At 40.2% G+C, this 22,763-nt stretch overlaps 1 protein-coding gene across 2 annotated transcripts in view; it reads left to right on the top strand.

The window, feature by feature from the left end:
* DENND5B (DENN domain containing 5B) overlaps positions 1-19,169 on the top strand; it is a 173,466-nt gene extending 154,297 nt beyond the window's left edge. For both annotated transcript variants that reach the window (XM_069491735.1, XM_069491734.1), the window contains 8 exons: positions 396-517; positions 3,672-3,817; positions 6,458-6,576; positions 7,871-8,058; positions 11,616-11,698; positions 11,911-12,037; positions 14,429-14,603; positions 16,073-19,169. In XM_069491735.1, the coding sequence (XP_069347836.1) occupies positions 396-517; positions 3,672-3,817; positions 6,458-6,576; positions 7,871-8,058; positions 11,616-11,698; positions 11,911-12,037; positions 14,429-14,603; positions 16,073-16,256 (1,144 nt within the window). In that variant the 3' untranslated portion in view covers positions 16,257-19,169. The remainder of the gene's footprint in view (positions 1-395; positions 518-3,671; positions 3,818-6,457; positions 6,577-7,870; positions 8,059-11,615; positions 11,699-11,910; positions 12,038-14,428; positions 14,604-16,072) is intronic.
* Positions 19,170-22,763: the final 3,594 nt, after the last annotated feature.

Raw genomic sequence — 22,763 nt, 5'->3', positions numbered from 1 at the left:
ATTGATTGAGCTCAGGAATTTGAGGCCAGCCTGAGCAAGAGCAAGACCCCATCTCTACAAAACATAGAAAGATTAGCTGGGCATGGTGGCACATGGATGTAGTCCCACCTATTCTGGAGGCTGAGGCAGGAGGATCGCTTGAGCCCAGGAGTTTGAGGTTTCAGTGAGCTATGATGATGCTACTGCACTCTAGCTGGGGTGACAGAGTGAGACTGTCTCAAAAAAAAAAAAAGTTTTTGAATTGTCTATTTTTTCAAGATTAAATTTTCTACTCATTGTTTCTCTAAAAGAAAGTGTTTATTTTTAAACAAGACATAATGAAAAAAAATTTAAATACAAAAAAAGACATAATGAAAAATATATCACTGTCTTGTGTTTGTTTTTCCCTTTCCTAGGAAGCTTTATAAGCGTTATGCTTTTCTACGTTGTGAAGAAGAAAGAGAGCAATTTCTTTACCATCTTCTTTCTCTCAATGCTGTGGACTATTTCTGCTTCACCAGTGTGTTCACCACTATCAGTAAGTCTAGAGAATTGACTGTTAGGTGAAGAGTTGCTGAGGTGACTAATAGAATAAAAGCACTTGTATTTTTAAAAGTGAGATATACCATAGTACAGGTAAACACTGTGACACACCCCCAGATCTCCATTTAGGAATGAAGGATATTCCCCGGCTGCTGGGAGTGCTGCCTGAAGCCCTCGATTGTCAGTCTATGAGGAGAACCTCACTAAAGAAAACTATCTTACCGGAGGTGATCCCTTGTGCCAGGGCAGCCAGCATCCTGTGACTGAACAAAGGGCTATTCCAGGGCTCCCCAAAGGGTCAGCTGAGGACTTCATTGAGACAGCATCGCAGCTCAACATTTCCCCAACCAGTCCTGCTTTCGTCCTCACATGTTGATCCTAGGAGCAGTATCGTGCATGCTGATTTCTGACTCAGCCTGTTTGCCAAGAAACCCAGTCTGTAATAGAAAATGTTACCTATCATAGATATGAAAAGGAATATTTTATTAAATAAATGTCCTAATATCTTAACCGAAACACATAAATTCAAAGAGTCAGTATATGATAATAATAAACTTATATAAATAGACATCATTGAACTTTGGGAGGAAATGCTGATTGGAGATGTATTTTTGATAGAAAGCTGAATTATAGCATTTATTCTATCTACCATTAGTAATTCTTATTTGTAGTGCGTACCCTTCCCTACTTTGGAGAATTTTACTTATGTCAGTTAGGAATTGTGTTCACCTATAAGTATCAGAAACTTGAAAACCAGTAGTTTAAACAGCTCAGTAATTTCATTTTTCTTACATAATAAGAAGTCTCAAGGTAGACAGTGTGCAGTGCTGTCACAGACCCAGGCTTGTCCCTTTCCTCCTAGGCATCCCTCTGTGTGCTCATCACCTCATGGTCTCAAGCCATCTTCCAGCAGGAAGAAGGAAGGAATGCTAAGGAGGAAGGGGCAGAATTTGTGCTAGAAAAACATAATTTTTCAAAATATCCCAGTAAACATCACTAACATTTCACTGGCCAGGATTGTGTAGGTTTTGGCTTTCCAGTCTCTGGTAGAAGTAGACAAGGAAAAAGGGAGTTGGAATGGGTATTGGACCAACTTACAGTATCTGTCAAGCTGCTACTAATTTATTAGGTTACTGCAGGCATAAGAATCTAAGATGTTATATATAGTTTTAAAAGAGAAGAAATAGCAGCAGAGGTTATTAGGATTCCTAAGACCCTCCTTATATTTGTAGATTTCTCATCATCTGAGTAACTGTTTCAATTTGAGGAATTCTTCATGAAAAGTTTTTTTGAATTTAATAATATTGCTTTTTTAATGCTCAAACTATGGAATCACTGGTGTGCATCTGTGGGCCCTTTGCAGCCACAGAACTGCTGACCCTAAACAGGCCCTTTTCTGCAGCTTTTCTAATCTTATCAGTGCAAGCAATGAGAGAAGCCTCTGGCACCCAAAATAAAGTCTTAATGCTGACCTCTTCTGCTTTCAGTTTCAAAAACCATTTGATTCTGATGATTACTAAACCATGAAAGTGTGGCCTTTCCTGTAACATTTTCCTTTCCTTTAGCCAAAATAAAAGGATAGAAAGGAAGGTTATTTACCTAACATAAAGAAAGTCATTTTTGCAAAATTAGAGAAACCATTTATCCCATTCGTTTTCCTCCTCTAAGAGCACACTGAACCATGAGCTCATATTGTAAGGCTATATCTGGGCGCCTTGTCCAGTAAATGTTTTTCGTCTTATGTGTAGATCTTTCAAGGAGGGATTCTGACAACCCCTCTTGTGACTGAATGAGCAGAAATCCCAAGGATACCAACAGAAAATATTGATTCTACCCTACTAAAAAAAGTATTCATTCTACCCTACTGTACCTTGTCCAGTAGGATTTCTTATTATGTAAGAAAAATGAAATTACTAAGCTGTTTAAACTACTCGTTTTCAAGTTTCTGATATTTGCAGCTGAACACAGGTCCTAAGTGATATAAGTCAATGTTTTTCATCTTACACGTAGATCTTTCAAGGAGGGCTTCTAACATCCCCTCTTGTGACCAAATGAGCAGAAATCCCATGGATACCAACGAAAAGTATTGATCCTACTCTATTTAAAAAATAAAATAAAATATAGCTCTGATGGACAAAATGTGCTAATATATTTAAACCAGCCGCATTTTTTTAAAAGAAAACGGAGAACATAATTTATAACTGTCTTGTGCAAAGGACAGTGATAGGACAGTGACACCTAGTGGTTTGCCTTTGGAAAAGCCTGGAGAAGGGAAAGGTTTCACACAGATCTCGCTGCACATCTTGACTCTTTCCCTGGGGCCCTCTTAATAGCTTTCCAAGTTGTGGTTTGTAGACTTGGTGGTATGTCCAGAAATTATTTATTATTCTTGGCGTTGCATATTGTACTCTAAACCTGTGATGGGAAAGCTGTGAAGTGCTGCGTGTTAAAGCACTGGTCCCTAATTTTTTGGCACTGGGGACCAGTTTCATGGAAGACAGATTTTCCACCATGAGGGAGGTGAGGAGGCGGAGTTCAGGCGGTGATGCAAACAGTGGGGTGGCTGTAAATACAGATGAAGTTTCATGGAAGACAACTTTTCCACTAGGTGAGGCTGGGGAGCTCTGCAGCCTGGTCTCTGAGGATTGGGGACTGCAGCTTTAAAGCATTGCCCAAGAATATCAGCAACAACAGGATACTGTCCAAGAAGTCATCCTCCCCTCTTTTCCTATGAAACCACATCAGTATCAGTAACCATGTTCATTTGTACTTGATTTTGGTACAAAATTAAATTTTTAAAAAATTAAGCAGTGAAAACACTACAGTATAGTCTGTGTTCGTGTCCTCAGGTATTCTGGTGCTAATGCTTGAGATTGTTTATAAATTTAATGGTGATATATATGTCATATGTACCCAATGATGTATATGCTATGGAAACCACCACCACAAGTATTGGGACTTGTGGTTTATGAACCAGACCTATCTTTCTAGACAGGAAGAGGTTACAATCTTATCTTTCTGTGTTAGTACATCTTAGTAGATCATAAAAAGCAAATTATCGGTGAACACCAACAGTGTTCTTAATATATGTTTTGTTATCAAGAGAATTTTATTGTAATTTTTCACTAATTTCTGTATTTTTCTTTTAGTGATTCCATATAGATCAGTGATTATCCCAATCAAAAAACTGAGCAATGCAATCATCACATCAAATCCTTGGATCTGTGTATCAGGAGAGCTGGGAGACACGGGAGTAATGCAGATTCCCAAAAACCTCCTCGAAATGACTTTTGAGGTAGGCTCAGCTAATACTTTCCTCACCAGAAAGTGTCATATGTAGTTCTACAGAAGGATTCCAGTTTTTATTTTTCATTTTTCCTTAAAGCAAATAAAATAAAAGAACACTCAAGCATGCAGGATCATTTTTGTGATTATATGCCTGAAGTTGTCTTAAGCAGCTTATACTAATTTGTTTTGTGTTTTCAGTATTGCTGTTTTCATTGTTAAGCTCTATTTTTCACTTGTAATGGTGTGCTTTGTGGCTTTACCCAGTCCTATCCCATGATTCCCAGAACCTAGCATAGGGCCTGCCAAGCAGAGAACATTGAAATAAATATTTTCCCCACGGTGGTTCTCCTCCCTACTGTAAAATGCTCCCTGCTGGAACCTGGCCATCCTTTGGCAAATGTACAAGAGAGCTGATTTTAGACCACATGGTGACATTTATAGGGTGATTATATAAAATTGCCTCTCAATATTATAGTCAGTTTTCAGGTCTTACCTGGAGAAGTAGTTGCATATGTCTGAGCCCACATGCAGGTGATCCTGGCATTCAGGAAGAAGACAAATACCTCCTCATGTTTTAGGAGGGAAGTAGTACTAACTGAATGTTCCATTCTCATGTTCCTTGGGGTCTAGGAATAGCAGTTTCTACTTAGAGTCATAATACCCCCCAAGAGCCTGTTTTGACTTTATCCATGCAGTGGACTCACAGCCTTCTCGATATAAAAGATTAAAACCGGCCGGGCACGGTGGCTCACGCCTGTAATCCTAGCACTCTGGGAGGCCGAGGTGGGTGGATAGCTTGAGGTCAGGAGTTCGAGACCAGCCTGAGCAAGAGCGAGACCCCGTCTCTACTAAAAATAGAAAGAAATTATCTGGCCAACTAAAATATATAGAAAAAATTAGCCGGGCATGGTGGCGCATGCCTGTAGTCCCAGCTACCGGGAGGCTGAGGCAGGAGCATCGCTTAAGCCCAGGAGTTTGAGGTTGCTCTGAGCTAGGCTGACACCACGGCACTCACTCTAGCCTGGGCAACAGAGCAAGACTCTGTCTCAAAAAAAAAAAAAAAAAAAGTAAAAAAAAAAACCCTTGGCTTTTCTTCCCCTACCAATTATGGAACATAAACTACATTATATTGGCCAGGTGCGGTGGCTCACACCTGTAATCCTGGCACTCTGGGAGGCCGAGGCTTGAGCTCAGGAGTTTGAGACCAGCCTGAGCAAGAGCGAGACCCTGTCTCTACTAAAAATAGAAAAAATTAGCCGGGCATGGTGGCACATGCCTGTAGTCCCAGCTACTCGGGAGGCCGAGAGGCAGGTGGATTGCTTGAGCCCAGGAGTTTGAGGTTGCTGTGAGCTAGACTGACACCACGGCACTCTGGTCTGGGCAACAGAGTGAGAGTCTGTCTCAAAAAAACCAAAACAAAACAAACTATAAGTCCCATCACTGCTTTTTCTAAGCTCTCTCTCTGTCTCTCACATCTGCCTACTTCTTTCCATCTCTGCTACACAACTAATTCAAGATGCCATCCCTCAGCTGGATCACTGTGATGCCTTCTCACTGAGATACAAAGAAGTAAAGTACTTTAAGAACTCACAGCTCTGGGCCGGGCGCGGTGGCTCACGCCTGTAATCCTAGCACTCTGGGAGGCCGAGGTGGGCGGATCGTTTGAGCTCAGGAGTTCGAGACCAGCCTGAGCAAGAGCGAGACCCCATCTCTACTAAAAATAGAAAGAAATTATATGGACAGCTAAAAATATATATAGAAAAAATTAGCCGGGCATGGTGGTGCATGCCTGTAGTCCCAGCTACTCAGGAGGCTGAGACAGGAGGATCCCTTGAGCTCAGGAGTTTGAGGTTGCTGTGAGCTAGGCTGACGCCACGGCACTCACTTTAGCCTGGGCAACAAAGTGAGACTCTGTCTCAAAAAAAAAAAAAAAAAAAAGAACTCACAGCTCTGATTTTCCCATCCGGCACATAGTTAGTTGGGGTCTGTGATCTTTTCATTATCAGGTTTTAAAAGCCAGAATTTAATTAACATTCATTTTTACTATTTCTGTTATCATTGCTTTATTTTGTACTTGTCCACAAAGGGCCAGTTAAGGACGTTGATAATTATGCCTTTATTACAATAGTTTCAAAAACTTCTAGAAGATAAGGTTTAAAGTCAGCTCTGCCTTAGTATTTTATTAGAAACAGAAAAACATCAGCGTGTGATTTTTCAAATCGATAGTTGTTTTCCTGACCTCTCTATAGCTGAATCTAAATAGCATCCTTTTCCTACTTCTTGAAATTCTTCTCATTCTTCAAGGCACAAATCACAGTTTCACTGATGGTTCTGGGTTTCCTAAAGTAGAAGTAACTGTTCCTTCCCCAGCATTCTTCTAGCACTTACTAATATTTCCAGTCTAGCACCTGTGCAGTCTACCTCATGTGGTAGTTAATGTCCATATGTCTCCTGTCTCATTATTTGGGAACCCCCTGAGAGCAAGGAATGAACATGTAAATATGTTTTTGTAGTGCATAGCTGAGTACATTTTGCAGGGTGGGTCTCTGCAGTTGTTAAATTAGATGGAACCAAAGTGCCCCTACGAAAGCTGAGAGGTAGCAGGATGGGATCGGTTACTGAATAACCTAAGGTCCTGTCCCTACAGTGCCAGAACTTGGGGAAGCTGACCACTGTTCAGATTGGTCACGATAACTCAGGACTGTTAGCCAAATGGCTAGTGGATTGTGTCATGGTCAGAAATGAAATCACAGGACATACATACAGGTAAGTAAATGGCCTTGGGAGCTCAGAATTCTTTGTTTTGAGACTTTTCAGACAAGAAAAGGTTTAAGAGTCTGGGCACCATGGCTCACGCCTATAATCCCAGCACTTTGGGAAGCTGAGGTACCCCTGAGCTAAGGAGTCCAAGGCTGCAGTGAGCTCTGATCACACCAACCTAGGTGACAGAGCAAGACCCTGTCTCTTTAAAAAAAAAAAAAAGTTTAAGAAATTATTTTCTTACTAAAGCTCTTCTACTGCCTTCTGAATTTTAGTTTGGTTTTTTGGGGTTTATTTTGTTTTGTTTTTGTTTAAATAATACAAAATTGCCCCCAAAAATAGTTTAAAAAAAAACAGATGGCATTTGCTGCTAATGCTTAGTCCGTAAGTGTTGAAAAGATCGGTATAATTCTCAGAAGAAAAGAGAAAGGAAGCCTAAAATAATTTCAGTAAGATGGAAAGACTTAGACTCTACTAGTTATAGCCAGCACTACTCTCTGGGAACATTTTCCTCTTTTCTTCTGTGGTTTAACTCCTACATTAATATCTAATTTGAAAATATTCTTCCTAAACTAACCAGATAATTTTAATACAGATTAAGTGTAAGAAAATATTAAAGAATTATGAAGGGAGTGATAATGATTTGTGGCTATCTAGGAGAATGTCCTTGCATTTTAGAGATTCAAAATGAAGTGTTTTTGGCCAGGCGTGCTGGCTCACACCTGTAATCCTAGCACTCTGGGAGGCCGAGGCGGGTGGATCGCTCGAGGTCAGGAGTTCGAGACCAGCCTGAGCAAGAGCGAGACCCCCGTCTCTACTAAAAATAAAAAGAAATTATCTGGACAACTAAAATATATATAGAAAAAATTAGCCGGGCATGGTGGCGCATACCTGTCATCCCAGCTACTCGGGAGGCTGAGGCAGTAGGATCACTTGGGCCCAGGAGTTTGAGGTTGCTGTGAGCTAGGCTGACACCACGGCACTCACTCTAGCCTGGGCAACAAAGCAAGACTTTGTCTCAAAAAAAAAAGGAAGTGTTTTTAGAGATGAAGTGTTCTAATGTCATAATTTAAAATACTTCAATAAAAATGAAGCACATGACAAAATGTTAAGTGTCTAAGTGATAAGAAAGAATATGGGTGTCTAATATACTGTTCTCCATTTTTCTGTATTTTGAAATTTTTCATAAGTAACCCACAGACGTTAAAATGATGGGCTTCCCCATGGTGCCATCTTTAAAAGTCTGATTGAAACTAGTAAAAACAAATTGGTGATTCAGAAGTTTTTTCTGCCCTACCAGATTCCCATGTGGGAGATGGCTGGGGAAAGGCATTGATGACGGGAGCCTCGAGAGAATTCTTATTGGAGAACTGATGACGACAGCGTCGGATGAGGACCTGGTAAAGCAGTGTAGGACTCCACCGCAGCAGAAATCACCCACTGTGGCCAGGAGATTGAGCATCACGTCACTGACAGGAAAAACTACTAGTAAGTAGTTGATTTTGTATTTTCCAGTGTGCCTCAAATGTTGCAGGCTTCATGTGACCACTTCACAGATAACAGTTGCATTAATGAATTGTGTTAAGGAGATTTAAAAAAGAAGAAAGTTGAGGAAAATTAATTTGGGAGAAGGGACATTAAAAATGGGGAGGAAAAAAACAAGGACGAGGAGGGAGGGAGTAAAGGGGAAAAAATAAAGTTAAGACATTAACAATCAAAAACCTAAAGAATTTAGATGTTAAAATCTAATTTAAAAAAACAGTCCTGCATGCTGTTTTAAGTAAGCTGTGGCAATATGAATAAATATTTTACCTGAAACTGAACGAAGGAATAAAACAGTCATATATTACAGTACTCCTAGATAGCTATATCTGGCTTTCTGGTGCCTCTTATTCTAAGAGATTAAAATTTCCTTCTATCTCTTCCCCCCCAGATTTCTTCCTATAGGAATGATGAAACAAAATGCTATAAAGGAATGAGTTTTATGGATGGGATACTATGTTTGCATACACCATCTTCAGTAGTACAATAAACTTCTAACTTACACTAATATGGACTTTAGTAGACTGAATAATGTCTCCCAAGAATATAAAATCCTAATCCCTAGGATCTGTAAATGTTGCCTTATTTGAAAAAAGGATCTTTGTAGTTGTGTTAAGGATCTCCAGATATGGAGATTATCCTGGATTATCCAGGTGGGCCCTAAATGCAGTCACATGTATTCTTATAAGAGGGAGGCAGAGGAAAGTTAGACACATACACAGAGGTAAAGGCAATGTAAAGACAGAGGCAGAAATTGGAGTGATACATCCTCAAACCAAGGAATGCCAGTTGCCGCCAGAAGCTGAAAGAGGCAAGGAAGAGGTTCTTCCCTAGAGCCTCCAGGGAGCACAGCCCTGCTAACACCTTGATTTTTGCCCAGTGATACTGAATTCTGGCTTCTGGCCTCCAGAACTGTGAGAGAATAAATTTCTTTTGTTTTGTCCGGGCGTGGTAGCGCATGCCTATAATCCTAGCACTCTGGGATCATGTGCTAACAAATGGACATGATGATACACTAACTACTGGGATGATACAGTCTAAAAATCTGCCTTGTTATTGCTCAAATTAAATTCCCTTGATACATAATTCCGTTCTGTATTCAGAAGTAAATTTCACACCACACACCCACTAGAATGTCTAAAATTAAAAAGACTGATAATACTAATTATTGGTAAAGACATGGAGCAGTGGAAAGCTCATACATTGCTAGTGGGAATGCAAAATGAAAAACAAGTTTGTCATTTATAAAGATATGTATACTTACCATACCCTTGGCCCGACAATCTCACTCCTAGATATTTACCCAAGAGAAATGAATACATATATCTACACAAAGACTTGTACACAGGTGTTCGTAGCAGCTTCATTCATAATAGCCAAAAATGGAAACAACTGCAATATCCATTAACTGGTGACTGGATAAACAGATTGTGGTATATCTTATTCAGTGGAATATGATTCAGCAACACACGAAAATGAACTACTGTTGCATCTAACAACATGAATGAATACCACAAGCATTATGTTAAGTGAAGGAAACCAGAAAGAAAAGACTGCATATTGTATGATTCTATTTATATTAAATTCTAGAGAAGGAATGTAAAAATAATAGAAAGAAGAACAGTGGTTGCCAGGAGATGAAAGCTGGGGACGGGGACTGACTAAAATGGGGCATAAGGGAACTTTTGGGGATGATAGAAATTTTCTGTGTCATGATTGTGGTGGTGATTACATGCTTATACATTTGTCAAAGCTCATCAAATTGCATACTTAAAATTGGTGACTTTTATTATATGGTGAATTTTAATTATGCTGATTTAAAATTAAAAAGTAGATTTCAGCTAATTCATCTAAATTATTGCAACTTCTGAATCAGTCCAGTTTCATAGGGGATTACTGTTTTGAGAGGCCTTTATAGCCCACATTTTTGGTCATACTTTCTTTTCTCACTGAATAAGCAGAGGATTGGTTGATTGATTGATTGATTGATTTTTGAGACAGTCTCACCCTGTCACCCAGTCTAGAGTGCCATGGCATCAGCCTAGCTTACAGCAACCTCTAACTCCTGGGCTCAAGCGATCCTCCTGCCTCTCAGCCTCCCGAGTAGCTGGGACTACAGGCATGTGCCACCATGCCCGGCTAATTTTTTACATTTTCAGTAGAGACGTGTGTGCCACAGTGGCCTAGCCTACAAGCAGAAAATTTTAAATAACTCAAGACTCAGAGATGTGACCTCTGCCTAAGCCAACCAGTGTATTCCACTCCCCTGGCCATAAAGGATCATTTCAAGAATTAAAAAAAAAAAAAAAAGACTCAGAGATAGGCCAAGCTTAGGAGCTCACACCGGTAATCCTAGCACTCTGAAAGTCTGAGGCAGGAGGATCGCTTGAACCCAGGAGTTTGAGGTTGCTGTGAGCTAGGATGATGCCATGGCACTCTAGCCCAGGCAACACAGAGACTCTTTCTCAAAAAAAAAAAAAAAAAAAAGAGAGAGAAAAAGAAAAACAATTAGTCTGGCAACTAAAAATAGAAAAAAAATAGCCGGGCATGGTGGCACACGCCTGTAGTCCCAGCTACTAGAGAGGCTGAGGCAGGAAGATCGCTTGAGCCCAGGAGTTTGAGGTTGCTGTGAGCTGCAGTGATGCCACTGTACTCTAGCCCAGGCAATAGAGCAAGACTCTGTCTCCAAAAGAAATCCACCAAAATATATACTTTTTCTATTGTTACTTCTGACCCTGGAGGATAAAATGTTTACCACCTTTTTTTTTTTAAATCATTCTTGGGATTTGGTGTGCAAAGCGGTTTAGGTCACATTCAGGCACCCCACCAACCTGTCCCTCAGGACAGCAGCCTAGATTAACAAGTGCTGGCTAGAAGGAAGCAGTGCTGAGAGAGACTGACTAGCCAGGAAGAGAGGGAGTTCTGGGCTTCAGGCTGGGGTGCCACAGGGTACCTGGCATCTTCCCCTCATTTTAAACACAACAGCAAAATGTCAGACCCCAGGTTAGCAACTCAGAGCTTCACAAGCCTTGTTCTATGGCCACTAGGGGCCCAAGGTAGGTAGCATAAGGGAACATCTAAGGAGTGATGTTGGGCTTCTCCCCAACCTCACTTTCATATCTGGGTCTTGCTAACTTTGTGACAGGCACCATGCCAGGTGATTGATACCTATATCTCATTCAGTTTTCCCACTGAGGTGTGCATTTTCCCTATTTTCAGTTGAGGAAACTCAAACGCAGAGGAAGTTAGACATTGGCTAGAGTTATAGATTGCAAGTGGTAATACTGGGATGTGAATCTAGGGCTCTCTTGGATTCTTTTCCATTGTGCCAAGATGCCTCCCACTTGGCCAAACTGGCCAGAGGCAAGTTTCACGGAACTCCTGGCAAAGTCAGCCTGCTCTGCTGATGTGTTTTCTGTCTCGGTGGACACAGTTGATATCCCCTAGTACATTGGTTTATTTTTCTTAAGTGAGAATGCGGCCACTGTTCATTATTTTTGCAGAACCCAACGCTGGGCAGATCCAAGAAGGAATTGGAGAAGCTGTGAACAATATTGTGAAACATTTTCACAAACCTGAAAAAGAGGTATTACGGACTATAAAACTGAATTTTTAAAGATGCTTTTGTATGTAATACATGAGACAATATGACGTGCTTTAATTTTCATTTGTGAGCTGTTTCCTAATGACTGTAAAAACATGCTTCATATAGCTCCCCTCAGGACGTGCTTCTCTAGTGTTTTTCTTAGACATAGATGCTGCAGATTTTTCATTGTCCCTGTGTATTATGCTCCACAGAGAGGGAGCCTCACGGTGCTGCTCTGTGGAGAAAATGGCCTGGTTGCAGCACTTGAGCAGGTTTTCCACCACGGGTTTAGATCCGCCCGCATCTTTCACAAGAATGTCTTCATCTGGGACTTCATAGGTAAATAAAGCAGATGTATATTATTATACAGTCATTGAAATGTTTCTTACAGAACTCAAAGACCCAGGAATTTGAGTGAATAAAGGTTAATGATAAGGGATCTGTTTTTAAAAATAAGTATCAGGCCAGGTGCGGTGGCTCATGCCTATAATCCTGACACTTTCAGAGGCCGATGCGGGAGGATCACTTTGAGGCCAGGAGTTCAAGACCAGCCTGAGCTAAAGTATAGCAAGAGCCTGTCGCTTCAAAAAACAGAAAAATTTGCAGAGCATGGTGGCTTGTGCCTATAGTCGCAGCTACTCAGGAGGCTGAGACAGGAGGATTGCTTGAACCAGGAATTTGAGGTTGCAGTGATCTATGATGACGCCACTGCACTCAACCCTGGGCAACAGAGCAAGATTCTGTCTCAGAAAAAAACAAATATTAAAAAATATATATTAAATAAGCACTATCTTTGTTTTTTATTCACTCAACAAATTTTATTTTATTTTATTTTATTTATTTATTTATTTTTTTGAGACAGGGTCTTGCTTTGTTGCCCGGGCTAGAGTGAGTGCCGTGGCATCAGCCTAGCTCACAGCAACCTCAAACTCCTGGGCTCAAGCGATGCTCCTGCCTCAGCCTCCCGAGTAGCTGGGACTACAGGCATGCGCCACCATGCCCGGCTAATTTTTTCTATATTATTTTTAGTTGGCCAGGTAATTTCTTTCTATTTTTAGTAGAGATGGGGTGGGGGGGGTGTCTCGCTCTTGCTCAGGCTGGTCTCGAACTCCTGACCTCAAGCGATCCGCCTGCCTTGGCCTCCCAGAGTACTAGGATTACAGGCGTGAGCCACCGCGCCCAGCCTCACTCAACAAATATTTACAGCGTATGCAGTATTCCAAACAGTATTCTAGATGCTCAAGATCAGTAAACAAAACAGACAGAAATGCCTATGGTTGACAAACCTATTTTCTGGTGTGGGTGGGGGAACAAAAAATACATGAAGATATAATAAATATGTAATTCATATGATAGAAATATGTTAGAAATGTGATCATTGATCTGGAAAAAAAATAGAGCAATGTAAAAAGAAATGGAGTGGGGAGTGAGTGCTCTTTTAAGTGGGGTGGTTTTAGGCTCCACTGAATGTCAAGGTGACATTCAAGCACAGACCTTAAGGAGGTAAGGAAGTGAGCCGTGTGGCTATCTGGGAGAAGGGAGGGCACTCCAGTCTGAGAGAGCTGCCAGTACCGAGGCCCCAAGGTGAAAGCATGCCTGGCCTCTTCATGGAACCACAGGAGACCAGTGTGACTGGAGCAGAGTGAGGGAGAGAGAGAATAGAGATGGAGGGAAAGGGTCGGTCTAGTGCCAGGGCCATGTTGTGTAGAACCTTCTAGGTCATTGAAAGTTCTTTGACTTTTATCCTGAATGAATTATGAAGCCATTGAGCCTGAGGAATAACATGATGTAATTTATTTTTTAAAAGATTTCTCTAGCTCTATGTTGTTCAATTTAGTAACCACTAGCCACACATAGCTATTTAAATTTAAATTTATTTAACTTAAATCAAATTTAGAATTCACTTCCATAGTCACAGTGGCCACATTTCAAGTGCTCAGTAGCTGCCTGTGGCTAGTGGCTACCAAACTGGACCTTGTGGCTAGAGAACATTTCCATCAGCACAGAAAGCTCTACTTGAGTGTGCTTCTCTAGCCTGCTAAGCTTGTAATCTTTCTTTTGGTATGCAGCTCTTCTAGAATTCCCAGTTTCTTTAAAAAGGCAATTAATCATTTTGTGTTTTGTAAATAAGACCTAGATAAAGTAGTTGATTTTGTCTAATTCAGAATTTTTAGGCAAAGAAAGGAAAGTTGACAGAACTAGGCCCCCAGGACTGATTATTTTTTTTCTTCTGGAATGCCTAAAATCTTATTGCCCCTGCCTCCTCTGTTTTATGCATATATACAACTCTATTCCTCAGATTTACTTATTCTGGTGTTGCAAAGTGTTAGCCAGCCATTCTATTAATATAACTAGAACAGAGAGTGCCATCTCTGTGGCTAACATGTCATTGCTAGTTACTTCTAGAAGTTTCCAGTCTTAACAGAAAGTTCTATTTTTCTTTTCTTTTTTGTCAATTTCCATTTCATGAAGGTATTTTAAAGGGAATAAACTTTCCAGCCTTCTGGAATGCAGTCTAAATTAGAAAATAAATTACTGGGAGCATATTGGTCTACCATGAAACATGGACTCTGGAATTCATTCTGAAATCAATGATAAACCAATGATTTTGGCTTCAGGACTGGTTATAATACAAAGCATCGTTAGTGTTTCCAGAATAAATTAAGTGATGAATCTTTACATATGAAGTGTTGATAAGTATTGTGATGTGATTCTGGCTTCCTTCCCCAGAGAGAGCAGTTGCTTATTTTGAAACAACTGACCAGATTCTAGACAACGAAGATGATGTCCTTATTCAAAAATCATCCTGCAAAACCTTCTGCCACTATGTAAATGCTATTAATACTGCACCCAGGAACATTGGGAAGGATGGCAAATTCCAGATTTTAGTTTGCCTCGGAACACGGTACAAAGCCAGTTTCTTACTTTCTCTGTCTTTGTTACATGTTGAACAGGAGTCCAAAAGAGGTTATACCAGATTACACCCCTTGCAGAGCTCTCCCTGGGTTTCTTTCATTCTAAGTTTTATTATAAGACTACTACTTTTTGGGTGCTTATTATGTATTGGACAGTGTTCTAAGTATTTTACCTATATTATCTCATTTAATCTTCCTGTCACTTCACTACCACCACTACGTGGGGTAGCAGTTGCTTTCCCCATTTTATAGATGAGAAAATAGTTGAAATAAGATAATTTAGCAAACTTTCCCAAGGTCATACCCAGTCCTACTCCAGAGCCCAGCTCTCAATCATTACTCTGTACTGGCTCCCAAAGGTAGATAGGTAGGTAATAGGAAGGTTGGTAGATAATTAGTCACACCAACATATGCACTTGTATGTATTTACCATGTAGACCTTGTATAGTGTATATATACCACCAACCATATTGCTTTAAATTTAATAACAATTAATAGATTCTTGCTATATAAATGTCACCTTCTATTTAAGACTATTTTCTACTCCTTTGTTTTTAAAAAAAGTTACATAGGAGCTATAAGTCCATTAATCTTAAAGCAGCTCTTAGCATTGTAGGAAATGAAACATATAGACATTTAGAAGTTGTTTTTTAAGTTACCCGTTTACTATTTGTTTTTTTCTAAACCTTGAGATCCGCAAACTGAGATTCAGGATGGCCTGGTCGGGGATGCTCAATAAGGATGTCTTAGGTACTGAGCAATAGATTCCTAATGTCAGAGTTTGATCAGGAAACATTGAAGATGTGAGATTTTGTCATCCTGAAACAGCTGGTTTACAGAACTGAGTTCTGCATTTCTTCTTAATAAAAGGGGCCCAATTTTAGCTGTGCTTTTGAAGTTCCTTTTGAACATGATCCTTATCTCCTTTTGTCTCTATACTGTTCTGATTTATTAGACCACTGCAAAACTTCTTCTGGTTTATACAATCTACTTAATATTTTTCTGCTTTGATTTTATTCCTTACCTTATTATGTTGTATAAGTAAAAAAAAAAAAAATGCAAATCCCTACTATTTAATGTAGTCTTTCTTCTAAAAGGTCAGTATACTCTGGCATGCCTTGCCATAGACTAATGCTCCTGTAAAAAAAAGACATAGAAAATGACATTCTGCTCTTTTTAAAGGTGGTAAAATCAGAATAGAGAATGCCTTTAATGTGTATAAACTTTCTAATATACTTCTAGAATGTAATGGGTTTTCTCATTAGCTTTACACTGTCTCATTGCTGTCTTTTCACCAGTAAATATCCAACTTCTTGGCTTTGGTTGCCTCTCTCCTGACCTCATAGGCAGATTTTGGGCCACCCAGCCCCACACCTTCCCAGTTGAACAGGGCTCTGTGTGCATTGTTCTGCAAGTGAGGCCAGCAGTGCTCAGGACTTGTTTCTGTTTGGGTCTGTAGGGACCGCCTGCTCCCACAGTGGATCCCGTTGCTAGCCGAGTGCCCCGCCATTACTCGAATGTATGAGGAGAGCGCCCTCCTGCGAGACCGCATGACCGTCAACTCCCTCATCCGGATTCTGCAGACCATTCAGGATTTCACCATAGTCTTAGAAGGATCACTCATCAAAGGAGTGGATGTGTAACCCAGCTGGCTAGAAACTCTCAGTCCAAACCTTGCTCCTGGACCTTCCCCAACTATGGGAACCGATTTGGGCTTGTCTGACAGTAGAGCGTCACCATGCGGGGGCAGCCCACCTTACGCCCCAATTTGAACAGTCCTCACTCTACAGACAAGGCAAAATGTTGTATTGTAGTTCATTTGAACCAGAATTTAGTATAAAATAGAGTATTTTCATGTGTTAGATGTCTGTAAATATGCTATCTTCTTTAAGAAATTATATTACTCTAATAAGATGCTTTTTTCTTAGATTGAATATTCCTGTGACTTAAAATAAGTAGCTTAAAAATGCTGGGGTTGTGGGGGAAGAGTGGTGCTAGTCAGGAAGAAGCCAGTAAACATGTAAATACAGTACAACCCAGTCGGGCTTTTTTTTTCTTCCAGGTGTCACAAAGGAACCCAGAATGCATTGTTACGTGTAGCCATCCACCCTGGTGTCCGATCCTTTGTATCATGAATGTATACAGCTTTACCTACTGTATGGGTAGTCCTCACTAGGATCTTTTAAGTTACAAGCTGTTTTATACATTTGAATTGTGAGTCACTTTTCCAGTCTTTTGGAAAAAATTTTCAGTCGGCACAAGATGAAGATATAATTCAAGTATTTTAAATCCTAGACCCCAGGAGCTTGGCTGAACTAGAAAGAGAACACACAAAGCCCTGAGAAGTGTGTTAAATTGTGGGATTATAACTTCTTTACACTTTGGAAAGATTAGCCTAGACTAACTTCATTCTTGGCATTTTTATTTTTGTTATTTGAGGTACTTTGGGGAAATGTGAATGTCAAAGTGTTAGACTCATAGTCATAAGAACTGCAAACAGCAATTTGATTCTGTACTTTTAATTTGGCCACCTAAACTCTGCAGTGGTCTTTACCTCTTCAGGATAACCAGGAGCCCTGTCTCTGTGAGGGTCCAGTGCCCCCCATGCGTGCCCATCCCCCCTCAGGAAATGGAAGGAATGTCTGAGGAGGAGGAGGGCTCTGGGTGGCTTGGAATGTTTTTGTGAAAGTATTTGTTGACCATGATAATGCAAATAACAGAAGGAAAGAGAAAGAATGAACCCTTTCTGGGCGTTTCAGAGGAAGCTTTATGTTCCTTTGTAAGGAGGGGTAATAATGTAAAACAACTGACCCAGGGAAGTTAAAAGCCACTGCAGCAGAGACTGACAAAGTGGAAGCAAAGCAAGAGGCAACAATTTTTAAAGACCAAAAGTTGTGAGTAACTTTCCAGTTTGATATTTTATAAAGAAGTTAAGTAAATGTAGTGTTAGCTAGTTACCTGAAGTCTTCATCTTCTGGTAGGTCTTGTAACTCTAATTAGGCATTTGCACATTGTTAGCAGCAAAGTTGCCTCAGCAGAGCTCCGGGTTTTTTTTCTCAGTTGTGGCTGAGAAGCAAAGCTCTGGCCTCTCACAATCCTTGTGCGGTCTGAGGGTCCTGGGCTTTAGCCAACAGTGTTGTTTCCCTTATTTCCTGGAGGAAGAAACTAATGAAACAAGTGCCTCACTCCCTCTATCAAACACTGTATTCAGCCAAGAAACAGCCCCTTTTAACATGTGACTTCGTACTTGAGGAAAAGGGGAGCTGATGGCTACATTTAGAAACCCATAGAAATGGTTTAAAAAGATGATTCTGGGTGACCTGGATAGACCAGACATTTGTTTGCCTAAAGCTAAAGTGTGTCTGCAGTGGTGTGGCTGTTCCAGGGACATTGTCAGTCTGTCATGGCAGACAGCCAGAACTCGTGTCACACTGGGCCCCTGCCACAAACTATAGAGTGGTTCAGCCCAGGATTTCGTTCTTCCTTCTTGTTATCTTTTCCATAAGGTCATGCTTCTGATATGGGCAACCAGAGAGATTACTTAGGTTAGCATCCTAGAATTGCCTCATCTAGTCCAGCCTTCTCACTTTATAGATGGGAACACGTAAGGATCAGAGAGATTAAATTCTTACCCTTACCCCACAGCTGGTCATTGACAACACAGGGTCTAGAATTTATGGGGTTTTTATTATACCAGGCTGCATGAGACTGACCTAGGCATTCTTTCTACTGTTGGATCTTTATTCATCCATCTATATAGGCAGGAAATAAGGATTAATATTCATTTTAACACATTGCTCTCAAGTTATTGGAAATTACATCTGTTGTAAAAACTGGGAGCAAAGTTGGATTTGAGGCCTGTGAATAAAACCATTACTTGAAAAGTAATGCAAAAAAAAAAAAGACACCTCGGAACTGACACATCCTCTCGGATGCTGGGCCCCAGTGACGCCACCATGCTCTGAACACCTGGGGCCCTCCTTGCGAGCTGCTTGTGTGGCCTACACCCCATTCTTCTGAATACTCCCAATGGTGGTAAATCTTGGCCTTTCAGAATATATTTAATATTTGGAAACAACATTCCTTAGGATCCAAATTTAATGACTAAAAAGGATGCTTAAGCTGAGTGTAAAGTCATGTAAGAAGTGCTATTATAAAGAAATAAGGCTTCGTTCTAATGTATCTTATAATCGTCTCTGAGTCGATACCAAAATACTGAGAACACAACAGTAGCAGAATGCTTAGAATAAACATATGTAGCCTTTTAAGCTGACTTTTGGAAGGACCATACCCACATAGAAGTATCCTTTCTGCTATGGTAATTTTTAAAATTGATATATTGCCTTAGAATCACACCTCAAAGTTGAAGCAAATAAAAATCAAAATTTTAATTTCTTTTACTCCAAATAACTTAAAAGGAAATGCCTGGGACCATACTTAGTATTTTCGCTTAATAATAGCTTGAGAAAAAACTTGTTTTAAAATTTTATTGCCTTTTTTTTTTTTTTCCCTCCTTGAGACAAGGTCTCACTCTGTTGCATGGGCTGGAGGGCAGCAGCAGCTCACAGCAACAGCAACAGCTCACAGCAACCTCAAATTCCTGGGCTCCAGCGATCCTCCTGCCTCAGCCTCCCAAGTAGCTGGGACTACAGGCACATGCCATCACGCCTGGCTAATTTTTCTATTTTTTGTAGAGATGGGGTCTCACAATGTTGCCCAGGCTGGTCTTGGACTCCTAGCCTCCAGCAGTCCTCTCCCCTTGACCTCCGAGAGGGCTAGGATTATAGGCGTGAGTGAGCCAGTGTGCCTGGCCCCAAGTGTTTTTCATATGTCCTGAAATCCCTAATCTCAGCCTTTGTGAACACAGTGGCATTATACCAGTATTGGTATCACGTGTGAGATCCGTGCCCTGCTCAGGAGTCATTAGCACCTTAAAAATGAGACTCAATGTGAAGTAGTAAAATGGAGTTCTAGGTGGGAAAAGGCTGCTACGGAGCACAAACATAAATACTCCCCACCCTACTTCCCACTGGGAATGAGAATTTGATATAGGAAACCTAAAACTTGGAAAAGTTTGGATTTCCCTTTAAAATTTATTTTAAATGTTTCACACATTTTTCTACCTTTTTAAACCCTGTGTTAATTGCTTTAACATGGCTTTTTAAGAAAGAATCATTTTCATGAACTTCTGTCACACTATGTTAGTGATATAGGGGAAATACTGAATTGCTCTTATTTTCTTTTTTGGCAGTAAAGCACTGTTGTATGTAAATTAAGTGAAAAAGAAAGGTTAAGACTATACATAACATTTCCAGTGTGGCACATCTGATGAAATTTTTCTTAATTAAAAAAAAAAGGCTATACATCACAGCTATGTGTGGTATATGTTGACAGCCCTAAGATATTTTGAAACATGAGGCAACAGACGAGGACCTCAGATCCCCAGGGAAATATTTCTTGGACAGCACTGGGAGTGTAGCTCTTCATAGTGAAATACCTTCTTTCTGCTAAGAATTACGATTTTTTCAATAGATTTTTCGTTTAAGAACTGTGAGTATTTTCTGTGATGTTTACAGAAACTAGTTATCCTTTTCACTATGTTGAGAGGACAGTCTGAACTTTAGCTATTTATATTTCAGTATTAACTCACCTTCACTGAGAGTCTCGAGCCCTTCTCTACTTTTATAAAGTGAATCGTATTTCCAAGTCATCTGTGTCTCTTGAAGTCTCTGTTTCTTATATAAGTATTTATTACATTACCATTTAGCATAAACAGGAGACAGAAAAGAATAATAAACTACTAGGTCCCTTATTCCTGTTAAAATATACTTATAAATCTCTTGAATCAGCTGAATTCCAAGCTTTTTAGAGAGGTTGCTAATGTAGTATGATCGAAAGAATCAAAGGAGAACTTCATTCTCCAAAATTTTATTAGAGCTGCTCACCCTCTCAAGGACAAGATAAAGATTGGCTTCAGAAAGGTATCACATTAAGCTACAGTGAGAAAAATTCATCAATAAAATTTCTACCCATTTGAAGGGATCCAGGGTATCCTTGGGTTATATAGGAGGGAATCATGCCTGGTCCAATTACTTGAATGTACTTGTGTGGATCCAGTCTTTATTCTGAACACCAAATCTTGTTGACAGTAGAGAGGTATAGTGAGGAGTTTCTGTTGTCAATCAAATGAGGGTGTGAAACATAGAAAAAATCCTCTGTGTTACACTTGAACCATGTATAAATGTATGTTGTGTATCATTTTTAAAAGTTGGCATTTCTGCATTTAAATTATATTGTTTTTCTTTGTATTGTTAACAAAATGCATCAGAACTGGATTTTTTTCTCATCTGAACACAATATAAAATTTAAAATGTATTATGATATGAAGCACTTTAACATACATATCAGACAAACTGACGTGGGTTTTTCAGGTTTTGGAGTACATTTAAATAAGACTTTTCATGCTTTGTTCTTTACAAATAAAACTGTGGGGTTGATACTTTGTTTATGCTTCATTATTGTAGACTCTTGATACTGAGTGTTTCACAGAGCAAGAGACTTCAGAAAGCAGAGAGATCAAACTAAAACCATTATGTAGTAAAAATATAACCTGCTAGGGAACTGGTTCTCCAGAAGGGGTGAAAAAATTGAATGCTACCTCACACCATACAGAAAAATCAACTCTTGGTAGCTTAACAACCTAAACATTGGCTGGGCACAGCAGCTCATGCCTACAATGCTAGCACTTTAGGAGGCCAGGGTAGGAGGATCAATTAAGGTCAGCAGTTTGAGACCAGCCTGAGCATCATGGTGAGACCCCCATGTCTATAAAAAAAATAAACAAATTAGCCAGGCATGGTGGTGTGTCCCTGTAATCCCAGCTACTCAGGAGGCTGAGGCAGGATCACCTGAGCCCAGGAATTTGAGATTACAGTGAGGTATGATGACACCACTGCACTCTAGCCTGGGCAACAGAGTAAGAGCCTGTCTGAAAAATAAAAACAAAACAAACAAATGAAAAAAAAAAAAAAAACAACTATCATCCAGGGCTCCAGGCCATGAGAAACAAACAAACAAAAAACCCTAAATGTGAAAGGCAAAACAGAAAAAAAAATATGGACTATATGAACTTGGAAACTTTTTTTTTTTTTAATTTCAATTTTTCTTGAGGCACCATACCTGTAATGGAAACTTTCTTAAACAAGACACTTAAAACCAACTATAAAGGATAAGTGTGGGCCAGGTGCGGTGGTTCACACCTGTAATCGTAGCACTCTGGGAGGCCGAGGCAGGAGGATCGCTCGAGGTCAGGAGTTCGAGACCAACCTGAGCAAAAGCAAGACCCCCGTCTCTACTAAAAAATAGAAAGAAATTAACCAGACAACTAAAAATACTTAGAAAAACTTAGCTGGGCATGGTGGCGCTTGCCTGTAGTCCCAGCTACTGGGGAGCCTGAGGCAGGAGGATCGCTTGAGCCCAGGAGTTTGAGGTTGCTGTGAGCTAGGCTGACTCCATGGCACTCTAGTCAGGCAACAGAGTGAGACTCTATCTCAAAAAAAACAAGAATGTGATAAATTTATCTTAAAATTAAGAATTTCTCACTGGGTGTGGTGGCTCTCGCCTGTAATCCCAGCGACGGGAGGCTGAGGTGGCAGGATCACTTGAAGCCAGGACTTCAAGAGCAGCCAGGGCAAGACAGCAAGACCCCATCTCTAGAGAAAAATTTCAAAAATTAGCCAAGTGTGGTGGCACATGCCTGTAGTCCCAGCTACTTAAGTGACTGAAGCAGGTGGATCACTTGAGCCCAGGAATTCAAGGTTGTGTGCGGTGAGCTATGATGACACCACTGCACTCTGGCCTGGACAACAGAGCGAGACCCTGTCTCTAAAAAGAGAAAAAAAATTCTGGTCATCAAACTACACCATTAAAAGAGAAAAACACAAGCTACAGACTAAGCAAATATATTTTCAATCCATAAACTATGATCAGTATGTAATTTGAAAATAATTGGGTCCATAGTAAAAATAGAAGGCAGAGATTCATTGATTCAGCAAAAGAACATGGATTGATTACCTACTACGTGTTAAGCATTGCTTTAGGTTATGGGCATATAGCAGTTTAATAATGCACATCAAATTTCTGCTCTCATG

Source organism: Eulemur rufifrons, chromosome 16 (genome assembly GCF_041146395.1).
Source record: "Eulemur rufifrons isolate Redbay chromosome 16, OSU_ERuf_1, whole genome shotgun sequence".
Lineage (NCBI taxonomy): Eukaryota > Metazoa > Chordata > Mammalia > Primates > Lemuridae > Eulemur > Eulemur rufifrons.
Note: the sequence above shows the minus strand (reverse complement) of the source record. Positions and strands in the feature narration are given on the sequence as shown.